The sequence below is a fragment of the Toxorhynchites rutilus genome, chromosome 2, assembly GCF_029784135.1.
Source record: "Toxorhynchites rutilus septentrionalis strain SRP chromosome 2, ASM2978413v1, whole genome shotgun sequence".
Taxonomy (NCBI): Eukaryota; Metazoa; Arthropoda; class Insecta; order Diptera; family Culicidae; genus Toxorhynchites; species Toxorhynchites rutilus.
In genome coordinates this window covers 85,039,469-85,054,609 of record NC_073745.1, presented here as the reverse complement: position 1 = coordinate 85,054,609, position 15,141 = coordinate 85,039,469, and the positions used below count along the sequence as shown (strand labels likewise).

At 37.1% G+C, this 15,141-nt stretch overlaps 1 protein-coding gene across 5 annotated transcripts in view; it reads left to right on the top strand.

Annotated features, from left to right (window-relative positions):
• The window catches only part of LOC129764956 (transcription factor Ken 2), a 164,797-nt gene that overhangs the window by 89,173 nt on the left and 60,483 nt on the right, over positions 1–15,141 (top strand). For all 5 annotated transcript variants that reach the window (XM_055764649.1, XM_055764647.1, XM_055764651.1 and 2 more), the window contains one exon: positions 3,047–3,428. In XM_055764649.1, coding sequence (XP_055620624.1) covers positions 3,419–3,428 — 10 coding nt within the window. In that variant the 5' untranslated portion in view covers positions 3,047–3,418. The remainder of the gene's footprint in view (positions 1–3,046; positions 3,429–15,141) is intronic.

Below are 15,141 nucleotides of genomic sequence, written 5' to 3'. Positions count from 1 at the left end.
AGTTCAACGATCTAGCGGTCTTTAGAATCAACCTTTTCGCCTCTAAAGTTATGGTTTGTGGCCAATGCGCTTCTCTAATGAACTTGAGAGATATCTAACAACTGCATTTCGAGGAAAACTTATTCAAAATCCAGGATTATGAATCTGATATCGGTTTCTCAATTTGTTATCCGCTTCGGGAATCTATGTATCTATTCATTTAAATATATAATCTGGAATCAGGAGCTTGAGATCAACGAACACGGATTACGAATTGAGATTCCGAAAACAAAATTCTAATCCAGTTTTGAAATCACAATTCTAGGGTAGGATGCCAGATTCCAATACCGAAACACATACAAATGTCAGTTTGTTGATCCAAAATTTCCGATTTCTACATCGAATTCCAGATTCCAAATGAAGATTTCAAATTCCAGATTTTTAAGTTTAAGTTAAGATTCCAAACTCCAGGGGTTTAAGTTAAGTCTAAATTGTAGGTTCTAAAGATTCAAGATTCAGATTTGAGGCCAAAAATCATACTTTAGATTACTAATCTCAAATTCCAGGCTCCAGGTTATGGAATCAAAATAAAGAATACCTCCAGATCCCATGATTCTGACTATTTCTAATCCAGATTTCGTATTCATATTAAAGATTCGAGTTCCAGATTAGGATTCGAGATTTATACTGTGAATCTCAAATATAAATCTAAAATCCTGATCGGTCCTGAAATCTCAATGTGAAGATTGGATTTTTTATCTGTGACTCCGAAATCGATAATATGAAATCCGAATGTGGATTTTGGCAGCTGAAATTGGTCATGGATTCAGAATCCAGAAACCTCAATGTGAAATCTGTGATCGGAATGGGAAATTTCAAATGTGAAGCTATGTTCGAGAATATGAAATCTAGAATTCAATTCTGAATTCCGGATTAAGTCGCTCTAGCTAGACGCAGTGCAAGCTCTCGCATGTTTTTATTTGGTTTTGAGATGTATTTTCAGCAATTTCATTGTTTTATCTTTCTGACAACATTCGTGTTCCACGTTTGAAAAATGTTCCTTAGAGTCTATGTTTATGTATCCATGGAAGATCTGGCATCTGGATATAACTATAAATCTAAAGGTTCTCAACCTCAGTATAAATTCAGGCCACGGGAGCACATTTTTTTCTAATCCAGAACTTTTTATTTTCAAAATAGAAAGGATTCGGAAGTAAATTTCTAATTTTGAATCATAATCTGGAACCAGAAACTTAATCAAAATTTCGATATCAGCAACGGAAGAATATATTGGTCCTTATCCGTAAGTCACTTCTAGGATATGTGTATGAGGTATTGGATATGCATCCGAATTTGTAATACGAATTCTAGGACCTATGACCTGGAATTTAAATTGTGGAATCTGTATTTATGAATCCATTACCTACAATTTGGAGCCTCTTACATCTTAAGCCCTTAACCTGGAGAATGAAATCTGTATCTGAAATCTGAATAATTCAATCTGAAACGCAAAATCTAAGAACAAAAATTTGAAAGTTGGCAAGTTTTTCTAAATCCTAGAATCCTAGAATTGGAAGTTGAAATTTGGAATTGGAATCTGAATCTGCATCCGATATTTGGATTTGACCTGTAATCTGTGCTTTGAAAATGGAATCCTTACTTAGAATCTATGAGTGTAATTCATAACATCGAATAAAGAATTCAATATCTGGGATCTGGCTTCACGATAGATTCAACAATTGATACATAGAGGAACGCAAACTGGAATTGGAATTGCCCATCCAAGATGGACGTGAACTATTTTTCTATCAGATATCGAGTATTTATGAAAACCTAATGAAATCTGAGTCCAAAACGTTAATTCAGAATTTGGATCTGAAATCTGAAATTCGAACCGAAAATATGAAGCTGGTTCAGAAACTGGAATCAAATCCATGAGTTCGGAGGATTCATTTCCGACTATGGAAGTTTTCGAGCTAAACTCAGCTAAAAGATTGTATTTTTATTATTGTTTTCACTCCGTTTAGAAAATTAGTTTCATAAATTTACAAAAGCCGACGTAAAAATAGTCTCCAAAATTCCTTATTTCTATTAGGAGGGGAACCGTTGCCCAATCCACCAAAGTACACACAAACTAGCGTTGCTAGAAAGCATTCCATCTTCGGCAGAAAAGATTCCATTTCATGCCCTGAAACGTCAAATGAGCAATATTTGTCATCTGTCTCAAAAGCTTCAAAATATTTGAATGTATGGGAGCAGACATCTCTTTTTTTCTTTCTTCATCTTTTTTGGAATTGCACCCGAGAAAAAGTCCAAACGATGTCAACGGGGATCGAACCAAGGCCGGCTAGAAAGTAAAGCTGTTTTCCACGACCAAGAGCTATCTACATAGCTACTTGTGTTGTTGCGTAAATGCGTGATATTATTACACTTCATCATAAAATTAAGTTGGAAAGTGTTTTCCAAGAGTAAGAAGGAGAGCATAAATAGAGATCTATATCCATCTCGGTCTGAGCCGTGTATTTGGTAAACTATACGAAAAGTTTTCATACATCAATGTGTCTCCTGTTTCGCTTGCTCGTATTGGCTCATATTGGTTCTAGCATATATTATATAAATGATATACACGTATTAAGGAGGAGCGCTTTTTCTGTTATTTTTAGTCTCATATAATGTAATAAATCAGGATAACAAAACATATGCTAAAAATAAATTTTGGGTGTATACTCGAAATACAGATGCTGGTTTAGATGACTGTTCATTGATAAAAATCACGGCGTTTTTTCCAGGCGCTAGTATGGTTCGAAATAAAACACATAAATAACAACAACATGTGAAGGGGTGTTATTTATAAGTGTATTATGATATCATCATTCATACCTTCCCCATTTCTCAGTCACGGATCCGCGATAAACTCTCAACTGCAACGTGACTCCAAGTGGACAAGAGAACATCGGCTTGGTGAAATGTGTCTTCGCAGTCATCTGCCCAGAATTATCACTCTTGTAAATCAACGACCACCGCTAATTACCCATCTAATATTTTTTCACGTTTTCTCCCATTGCAGAGCTCCCCTCCCGGAAAGGCAACCATCGCTGGCAACACTGCTCACGATAAGGATCACACCACACATCCAAAGCAAAGAAAACATTCCCGCCTCAATCACCAAATTGTTGATCCGACCCCTTTGGAACCCATTTCCGCCAGGCCAGTGGTGGTGGTGAAAAGTCAAGTGAACATTCCCTCCCCAGCAATCATCCAAAACATCAAACTTTGGCAGCTCACCACCGGATTACAATTGCAGCGGCATTGCAGTGACAAGCGCCTGCATCATCATCGGCATCATCAGCATCATCATCCCCCGCGAGGAGCAGCCTTTTTTGCTCCATTCTTCACATTAGACTTTGGCAGCTGGGCAGCAAAACGCACGATCGTGTAAATGCTTGGAGGTAATTAATCATTCCCGCAATTTTTTTTTTGTTGTTGTTATTTGTATCCGATCTGATTTGCATCTTCCGATCGTGAGTGTGCACTGTGATTGCGCACACTTATGTATGGATCGTGAGTCTCACTGACTGATCTAGATAACATTCCTGAGGAGGGAAAAAGGGCGGAACACAGACACTCACGATTGATTTCTTTATTTTTCTGTGAGAGGGGCCTCTAGCAAACAAAGTTCCGTCATAGATGATGTAAGCTCTGTTAACACTTTTTATAATGAATGAATATTATAAAAAGAGTTAATTGAGATCATTAAAAAACATGCAAGTTTCAGGAAAGAACATTGATTCTCTTTGATTTGATTACAAATACAAATTGACAAATAGTTTTTCATTACTTGTTTCTGTAGTCACCGCAAAAGAGGATACTGCAAAACAGAATGTTTTTCGCCGAACATACTCTCGAACATCAAGCGTTCTTATCCCATTGATTTTGCAGTATTTGTCGTATTGTTGTAGCAGGAAAGATAGGACCCAATTCCAATTTCAAGATCTAGATTCGAATTCCTGATTTTTATTCTAGAATCGAACTTTACTTCACTCCGAACTCAGATTTTTGATTCTAAATTCTAAATTTCAAACTAAAATTTATGAATAACAAATTAAAAATACCCTGAATTTTACTTTTCGGATTATAAAGAGAAGGGAAATTTTTATCCATCGCCTCAATTTACTTAATTTGGGTTCCGCCAATCTTCTGGTTTCTGGTGAATAATTCGAACATTTCTCATTGGTTTAGAAGTCTGGGATACACCAATTACTCTAGTCAAGTTGTATCTGCTTGAAGAGCCAGGAACCAAAGTGTTTAGGAAATAATTTGTTTCTTCATGAACATATTATTTGAATCTTCACTCATTTTGTTTAACAGTGTATTGGATGATTTCTGTGTAGTCCATAAAATGTCCAACAACTTTTTGGAAGACCATATTTCGATCAAAAATTTATCTTCAAGCTACAGCTGTTTGGAGGAAATGTGACCAATCCTAGATACACCTTTATGAATATACACCTGGATACACCTTTATGAGCCAAATTTGATCATATGATAAAAAGAAAAAATAACTTTTTTAGATAGTTCTTCGCGATGAAAAGGTATAAAAAATCGGACAGGAGTTGGAGTTGATACATATTTTAATTATTTTATTGTGATATTTTTCAAATCTTTATTTGTCTTCTAATTTTGTTTTGGCAAATTTCGTTTTTCCGTGAAAAGTTGCGAGGGTTAAAGGCGAAGTAATGCACACATGTTTGCAGGTCGTACACACGAAAAGCTTCAAAATCACGTCAAGTTTCATCTGAGAAAATCTCCTTACATATTATGCGCAGTTTGAACCTCTGTGTTAATCCAGATAAGGTTCAGAAGCCGAAGTATGGACACATATACTGGTGCTGTGTCAATGCGAATTCATCAGTGTTCACACTCTTCTTATCCCTCGGATCTTTCTCCCTGTGATTTTTTTGTTTTTTCTACTCATAAAAAAAGTTTCAGGGGTAATCACTACACATCGGACGATTAGGTAATGGCAGCTGTCATATCCTAGATTTCAGAAAGTTGGTTGTAATGTACTAGTGTTGAGAAGCTTAAGAATTGTACTTCAGTATATTTTTGAGTGCGAACTTGGTCACTTTTTTCTTTCCTCCTCTCTTAGCATGTGTGCCTTACTTTTCAGCCAACCCTTGCAACAATCGATTGCAACCGAGAAACAGAAATGTAAGTAGATTTTCATACGAGTCAAAATAGAAAAAATCAGACTACTAAATCTGGATTGGAGCCCAGTATTCCTATTCTTTGTTCATATTCCAAATTTAGGTCCAGAATTTTAGATTCAGACTCTAGATTTCCAATTCCAGATTCTAAACTTTAGATTTTTGAATGCAACTCTAGATTTCGGAATGCAAAATTTAAAATACATTCCAGATTTCAGATTTATTTTCACAAGTACAGATCACACATCACAAATTTCAAACTGTTTTCAAATTTTTCAAAACTTTTTTATAGTTTCAGATCCCGAATCATAAAATTTCGTTTTACAATCCCCAGATTTCAGATCTTATATTCCAAATTTCTGATTTCAGACACTAAATCTCGATCTAAATCTAGATCAATATCATATCTTACATTTTCAGATTCCAGATGCAAAGATTCAGATTTGGATTGAGATTCTGATCTCGATTTCGATTTCAAGTTTCAAGTCAGATATGCATTGCATATTCAAATTTAAATTTAAATTTAAATTCAAATTTAAAAGATTGAGCAATAATCTTAGATACCATATCCCGGAATAACTTCACAGGTTCAAGAATATAAAATCAGATTACACGTTAAAGTTTTCAGATTACTATATTCAGATACCAAATTCGGATCCCCGGGATTTAGTGTTAGATTTCGTTTTCTATGTTTTCAATGTTTTATTATAGATTTGAATTCAGCCATCGCTAAATATGAGATCCACATGGAAGTTATTGCATACATATTCAGATTCTAGATGCAGAATTCAGATTCAGATTGCAGGTAAAAAAAATAAGTTTTTAACTCTGATCACTCGTTCAGATCTCCAATTTCTCTTTGATTTCCAAGTAAATGATAAAAGTGAAGGTCTGCTTTAGAAAGTTTCGAAAAAACGTTTTGTTCACGATTTTTTTTAGAAGGAAACAACCAATTGCGTTTTACAAGTTCAACAAAAACAAATATACAAAAAGTAATCTGTGGATCCCATAACATTTGACAGCATGGGAAATTGTGGAAAATACAGCTCTCGATTGTTATTTAAAACAAACAAATCGAATAAAGTTTCAACTATTACTAGCAGACCCGACGATCTTGGTCTAGTCCATTTTTTTTAAATTAAAAAAAAGATAGAATTTTTTTAAAAAGATATAATTTCGAACGTTTGCTCCCGAAATCGTTCATTGTCGTATTTTCGCAATCGATAACAGATGACGCCATTCGAATTTCATTTAGTGATTGAATACCAATAAGTACTTTTGGCTGGGTTAAATTTGATGAACTCTAGGCGCTTAATCTCGATTTTGAGATATGCACACAATCAACGTCGTCGCAAAAAAAAGGATATCAACATTCTGCCTAACCATCAAACGAAAAATTTTAGTGAACCGAATACGTCGAATCAGAGCGGGTAAACGTCCGAGTGGAAGTCATGAACGCCAATTTGAATTCCCCCTAGAATTGATGGAAACATTAAGCCAATTGATTTTTCATGATTTTTAAAACATTTCCGTTGATTTTCAATTACTTTGCACATAAACCTGACGCAGACCACAACACATCAAACAAAAATAGCACCATTCAAATTCCTTGATCCGTACTTGAGTTAAATCGAGAGATACGTACACCAAATTATTTTTATATAAAAAGATTTTTTTTCTTCTGAGTGAACTGGAATCTAGAAATTGAAACTTTGTGGAGGTTCAAAGTGGTTTTCTCGCACGGTAACTACCTAATGCTCTACTGCTTTTGGAAACACGAGAACTGCTTGCTCTATGAAAAACTTGAGAATGAGATTTTGAAACTTTGTGTGTATATTCTCATGTATGATAAAAGTAAATTGGAGCGAAAAAATAACGATTTTTGACCTCTTAAAGCAGCGAAAAGCTTCATTGAAAGCTATTCACGAATCGACCCATTTTTCAGCATCTTCATAATATATATATGTTATGTTATAAGGACGGAATCATTAAAATCGATCGGAACAAGTGATGAGAAAATATACGATAAACAAGGCAGATGACATAGGCCTTCTACAAGTAGTAGATTTTTTCCGGTTTCGTAACATGTGAGCGGACGAAGTGGTATTGCGAAATCGCAGTATCTGCTTGTATTGCGGGTGATTTTTTCTCAACGCTGGGCTCAAATTCACAACTCAAGTAACCGCGAGCCTTAATTTATAGCACTAATTCAGTCTTCCTGCTGCCAATAGCAGCATATCGGCATTTTGAGTGCTGCTAAGCCCGCAATCGACATTCTGCAATAGTATCTTTCTTACGCATTTTACTTTGTGTTTTCTAAAACTAACCTTTGAAACGAGTCACTGGCATTTTGTGCGTCCTTTTTCGGCCCAGATAACTGCTTGCAGACACGGGGGCATGCATTCAGTCATTTTTTGTAGGTAATGTTGATCAACTTGTTCCCACTTTTTATTATAGTACTTCTTCAAACAGCAGAATTTTGTAGGTCAACGTACATTTAACCATTTATGATCAAGAATAAAGCACAAATTTTGGATCGTGTTCAGATCGGGTGATTGTAGCGACCAGCACACCATTATCACGAGATTGATGAAAGTTGCGTGCCATATGTACTGGATCAATGTCATGCCAACCGAACTTTAGTGTTAAGCTCTTCAAATTATACATGAGATTCCTTTCAATTCCTTGTATCATCAAACTCAGTCTGATTTGAGAGAATGATGGAACCCAAATATGAAAAGTGTACATAGATAAATATCAATAATGACGCACCACTTCCAGCTAAATACGAAATTGTTCTCCTGCATTCCATCTAAAATGTTTCTACAACATCATTCATCTGTGCACAAGTATGATCAAATATGGGACGAACAATGTTTAGATCTTTTATTGAAATCCAACCACAATATTTGTGTTTTTTTTTTTTTTTATCCAAAATATATATTTTTATTAAGGCTCATATGGCGTCAACCTGACGGAGCCGGGAGTTCAATATTTCGACAATGTTTGCCTTATAACTATGTTAGTAATATGTAACCGATTACTCGCGGTTGGCTCGAGGTTTGTATTACAAGTGTTTTCGTAATTGTGATGTTGCTGTCTTCAATTATCTGTACCTGTGCCCGACACGGGATATTTCCTATTGGGATGCAGCTGACCATTAATCAGCAACGCCCCCCTAGTCTGTACCCCATATCTAGCGTGGTGCGTCTTCTCGAGGAATCCAGGATAAAATGGTCACTAGCCGGCGCAATCATCAGCTCGTGTAGAGTTGTCATGAGCGGTACAACCTTTGGCTTTTGTTGAATCATTAGTGGACTGCACAACCTTTGGCCCGTGTATCTGTAAAGAGTGTGTGTATGTATTGCCGCGACTAAGTAAAAGTTTATCGATCGGATAGGAGGGGTATGAAACAGGGACACAACGAAGGAAACATCATTAAACGTTGACATCGGCGTTTCTGAGGAACAGGTATAGATGAAGCAGAAGATCAGGATCACGGCTACCTAAGATATCCCGGACGGGGATATCCGATTGTCTGCCTTTTGCTCTCAGTGCTCTAGAGAGCTGAGAGCGAGCAGCATGGAACCGGATACACGACCAGACAACATGCTCGATGTCGTGGTAGCCATCGCCACAATCACAAAGATTGTTTGCTGCGAGCCCAATGCGATAGAGATGCGCGTTTAGGTTGTAGTGATTGGACATAAGCCGAGATATCACGCGATTGAAATCACGACCTACATTCAATCCCTTGAACCATGCACTCGTCGAAACCTTAGGGATAATCGTGTGTAACCAACGACCGAACTCATCATCACTCCACATGCGCTGCCAACTTACGAGCGTATACTGACGAGTAATGTGGAAAAATTCATTATAAGCAATTTGCCTTTCAAAAAGTGTGCCTTCTAAAGCGCCCACCTTAGCTAGCGAGTCCGCTTTCTCGTTCCCCGGAATCGAACAATGAGAGGGAACCCATGCTAAGGTAATCTTGAATAATTTTTCGACCAAAACACTCAATAGATGTCTTATTCTAGTTAGGAAATAAGATGAGCGTTTATCAACCTTCATTGAGCGGATTGCCTCTATTGAGCTGAGACTGTCTGAAAAAATAAAATAGTGGTCGATGGGCAATGTTTCAATGATCCCTAAAGCGTAGTATATCGCACCCAGTTCAGCGACATACACGGAACAAGGATCTTTGAGTTTGAAAGAGGCACTGGAATTTTCATTGAAGATGCCGAAGCCAGTGGACCCGTTTATGTATGAACCGTCAGTAAAGAACATTTTATCAGATCCAACTTTCCCATATTTTTCCGAAAATATCGACGGAATAACATTGGAGCGTAGGTGATCTGGTATTCCATGAATTTTTTGTCGCATGGACAGATAAAAAATGACAGAAGAATTGCAGAAGTATGGGAAACAAACTTGGTTGGTGATGCCTGGTGAAGGGTGCACGTCGTGGGTAAGGTACTCATGGTATAAAGACATAAAACTTGACTGAGGAGTCAGTTGTAGTAGATTTTCGAAGTTATCAATCACCAATGGATTCATGATCTTGCAACGGATGAGAAATCTGTAGGATAATTCTGTGAACCGAAGAGTAAGCGGGGGTACTCCTGCCAAAACTTCGAGACTCATCGTATGTGTCGAATGCAAACACCCCATGGCTATACGCAAGCACCGATATTGTATTCTCTCCAGCTTGAGAATATGAATCCTGGCAGCTGATCGGAAGCAAAAACTGCCATATTCTAACACTGATAATATCGTTGTTTTGTACAACTGAATGAGGTCTCCTGGATGGGCGCCCCACCATGTTCCGGTTATTGTTTGGAGAAAATTGATTCTTTGCTGGCATTTCTGTTTCAAATACGCAGGTACATTTAGAGTCAAAATATACACCCAGGTATTTGAAAAACATAGAGTGTTGGATCGTTTTGCCGGATAGGTGAAGCTGGAATTGGGCGGGTTCGTGCTTCCTAGAAAAAACGACCATTTCAGTTTTCTCCGTAGAGAATTCGATACCCAGCTTGAGGGCCCACGTGAACAGATTGTTCAGGGTATCTTGCAACGACTTTTGCAGAACGACGGGATTAGTACCCGTGATGGAAATAACTCCATCGTCTGCAAGTTGTCTCAACGTGCAATCTCTAGTTAGACAATCATCTATATCATTGACGTAAAAACTGTACAAGAGGGGGCTTAGGCAGGAGCCTTGTGGCAGGCCCATAAAACTGTATCGAGAAGATTTCAAGCTGCCATGATTGAAAAACATGTGCTTTTCTGAGAGTAAATTGTACAGAAAATTATTCAGAATTGGCGAAAGTCCACGATTATGAAGTTTCTCTGAGAGAATTTCCATGGAAACTGAATCAAATGCCCCTTTGATATCGAGAAAAACGGAAGCCATTTGTTCTTTGCGAGCAAATGCGATTTGGATTTCAGAAGATAGCAGCGCGAGACAATCGTTCGTCCCTTTACCTCGGCGGAAGCCAAACTGCGTATTTGACAGCAAATTGTTCGTTTCAACCCACTTGTCCAAACGAAGTAGAATCATTTTCTCTAACAATTTACGAATACAGGATAACATTGCAATCGGCCTATACGAATTGTGATCGCAAGCCGGCTTGTTAGGTTTTCGTATGGCTATCACTCTCACTTGTCTCCAGTCATGCGGGACTATATTCAGCTCCAGAAACTTGTTGAACAAGTTCAGCAAACGCTGTTTTGCCAAGTCGGGAAGATTCTTCAATAATTTGAATTTAATCTTGTCCGACCCCGGAGCTGAATTGTTACATGAGAGAAGTGCAATTGAGAATTCTACCATCGAAAAATTCTCATAATCGCCTTGGAGCGGAATGTCGCGTACGACGTTTTGTGCAGGAACGGAATCGGGACAAACCTTTCTTGCAAATTTGAAAATCCAACGGTCAGAGTATTCCTCACTTTCATTTGTATGGTTCCAGCCACGCATTCTCCTAGCCGTATTCCAAAGAGTGCTCATAGCTGTCTCCCTTGACAAACCATTGACGAACTTCCGCCAATATCCACGCTTTTTTGCTTTAATCAGACCTTTTAGTTTGGCTTCTAGAGCTTGGTACTTTCGAAACCATTCCACTAATCCAGTTTTCCTGAATTTTTTGAAAGCGGATGATTTTTCAAGGTAGACCTTTGAACACTCCTTGTCCCACCAAAGTGATGGAGGACGACGTCGGAAAGTGGTAGCAGGAACACGTTTCTTTTGAGCTTGAAGTGCGCTTTCGTAAATCAAACTCGATATAAAGTTATACTCTTCGAGTGGAGGAAGTTCATGCATTGAAACAAGTGCTTCAGATATTATTTCTGCAAATTTTCTCCAGTCAATATTTTTCGTGAGGTCATACGCAATATCAACTGACTCACGAAAACCTGATTCATTGTCGATCGATAAAATTATTGGCAGGTGATCACTACCGTGGGGATCTTGGATTACCTTTTGTGTTGTGTTGATAAATATCAGTTAACTATGCAAAAAAAGTGTGTATTCTTTATTATTGCCAGTACTGCAAAGTTAGTCACAGTCACTGTGGTTAAGCAGTAGAAAACCAATAAATAGTTCTGAAACACCTCACAGTGAAAGTCGCCAGGAGCAAGCAAACCATTTGTCATGACAATTGTCATGCGAAAATGCGAAAACAGAATAGAAACTGAGAGAGGTTGGCGTCGACATCATGCCTTATACCGTATGTTTCTATTCTGTTTTCGCTTTACTCATGACAATTGTCATGACAAATGGTTTGCTTGGCCAGGAGTAAATTTTTCAAACAGTTGATTACAAAATTGAAAACTTTTTCATCTCAAAACGTAAAATCAATATAGAGTCCCTCAGTTCCTCACGTTCGTGTATTGATGGACTGACAGCCAAACAATCATATACTACTCTGAAGAATCGATCTCACAAATACAGTGATAGGCATGAAAAAGCCTACCTTGCATGTTTAAAAACTTTTCTCAATTTCTGGACTATTTCATCAAAAACTACTACCGTAATTTACAAGTTTTGGAATTTTTGTTAGATTTTGTTTACTCCCTTACATGACATATTTAATGTGTGCAAATATGCGATGACAAAAATACAAGCCCACCCGAAAAAAAACAATATCATTCAAATCCTTATTTCCACATGTTATGACAGCTAGGGTTGTGCGATATTATTTGAGGGGCTCAGAATGCAAGGGGTGTAAGTGACTTGATCGATTTCTCTTCATCAACTTTTTATTTAGTTAATAACTCAACTGCAAAAACGTTCCAATTTAAGTTTGCTATACAATCCGATAGATGAGGTTCTGACCTATCTTCCACATTTTCAAATACAGCTGGGAATGTATTTGCAGCTCAGTTATGACTAAAAGAGAGAGTCGATGTAGAGAAATCGATCAAATCACTTACACCCCTTTCATTCTAAGCCTCTCATTTAGAACCTTTCAGTGATTCAGTTGACGCGATCTAAACGCGATCTAGTTTACGTTGGCCTATAAAAGTCGATTGTTGTTGTCTACACGAAGAGTTTTCAACAAAACCAGAATGGGTGGAAAGAAAATCAGCATGCAATTCCGAAATCCTGTTGTTCAGGATCATTTGCAGCAGATTTCACAGCGGAAGATTGCAGAGAAGTTCGGAATAAGTCGAGAAGCGGTCCGTGAAATTGTGCAAGAAGCGGCGCGAAAGAGTGTTGCGCAAGGATTATGAAGGATTGCGCAAACGTCGTTTGCAGGTTACAGTCAAGCACGGAGGAGGCAATGTAATGGTGTGGGGATGCTTTTCCTGGACTGGTGTTGGAAATATGGTGCGAATTCACATAATTACGACAGCCGATGTCTACATTGACATCTTTAAGGGCAACCAGAAGCAATCGCCTTGAAAAACTGGTCTACGAAACAGCTTCGCTTTCCAAAAGGACAACGACCTCAGCACTTTGGTTTAACACTTTCGACGCCCCGTCACCCAGATATGAATGACACTTTCCTCGTTCAAATTGAATAGGATTTTTAAAAAGAAATTGATAGAATGGGCACCTTAGTGTTACTATAGGATATGTAGAAAAATAATAAAATTATAACCATATCATTATAATGTTTATACTATACCTTTTATTAATTTATAGTGTGGATGGTTTGTACTACAGCTTTTTCTGAAACCCATATAATATTACTTTGGCATGTGTTATTGTAGTCAATTCATCTTCAAATTAAATAAAGTATTGCTAAAACAGGTAGAAGTTGTCTACAAATTAAGTTTGATCTTCATTTAATCATCGGATAAAGTTGGGCTCCACGAGAGACTCAGAAAAGTCGCTTTGGGCGTCGAACGTGTTAAGTTATATTGATTGAATCCACCTAAATATGATGGAAATGCAATGAAAAGACTCATGAAATTTCTATTTTTACTTAACAAAATTGTTTGTTATTCAAACAAAATTGAGAAATCGTTATCTAATGCTGCTTTTAATACAACGTGAACAACACTTTGTTTACATCGCTCCAATATCGGTTGCTAACAATAGTTATTGAATACATATTCAGAATCTAGATGCAGAATTCAGATTCAGATTGCAGATAAAAATTTAGGTTTTGAACTCTGATCACACGTTCAGATCTTGAAGTTCTCTTTGATTTCAAAGTTAATTCTAAAGGTAAAGGTATGCTTTCGAAAATTACGCAAAGGTGTTTTGTTCACGATTTTTTTTAGAAGGAAAAAAACAATTGTATTTTGCAAGTCCTGCTCTCACTGTCATAACATTAAGAAACGAGGGGTTACTTAAAGGTTTTGAGTGATTTTAATATTATATTTTGGGGGTGGGGCTTTTTGCTTTTGTCAACACATATTTGCACACATTAAAGAAGTCATGTGAAGGAGTAAACAAAACCCTACAAAAATGCCAACACTTATTTATTACTTGAAAGAGTAATAGTTAGCAAACAACTCTATAAAATTACGATAGTAGTTTTTGATGGAATAGTCCAAAAATGGAGAAAAGTTAATTTTTTTAAAATTTTTGAACTTGATTTTAAATGATGGAGAATGTTCCAATCGGAATGCAAAATTTTTAATCACACACTTCCTCATTTGAGTTATTGGTTGGTATTTCGAAATAAAGAAATGCAATTTTGGATCGAATGTATCGCCGAAATGTTCATAGAGTTCGATTCCCTCATGTATGTAAATTTATAAATCCCGTAGCGTAATTTTTCTGGTGCGTTTTTCTGAAGTAAGACAGTACTATTTTCTGGACCTTCTGCTCTCATCTAGAACTAACGACTAGAGCACAATAATTTTGTACATATGTTTTGAACAGCGTTGCAATCAATTTCATCCGAGCATGTCTATTGTCCGAAAAGTTATTCAAGACTAGTCAAACAGTGAAAAAATGCTGTCCATACCGATATTTATATCTACCCTCTGTACGTGTTCAAACTAATTAATGAAATATTTTTTTTTTTAGATCAAAGTGTGATCAATCTGATTTTCCGTTCGTTATTCAGTTGATATCCAAATTAATTTACAGATATTTTTATGGAAGAATTCTCAAAACACTCTAACACGTGATAGAAAGTTATACTTTCAGAATAGACATTTTCAATCATCCAAACGGTCAACATTTGGAATAAATAATCATAAACAAAACATGTAAAAAGTGGTTTTTTGTGTCGGGAGTTCAAAAAAGTTCGGTCCATAATTAATTCGAACGGTAATTCTTTTCGACTGAATCAGAAAATTCCGTGAATCTTGGCAATGCAAATCAGAGGAAAAAGGCGGTAAAAGTGTTGCTTGCCTTCATCAACGAACGAAACTTCAACCTAATTCATATTCCAAATTTCCTGCACGAGCTCTCGCTTCAAACTTCTCCGATTTCTTCCCCGTGGCGCGTTGGGCCATTTCTTAAACTGTCTGTCTTCTCTGTCGCTCG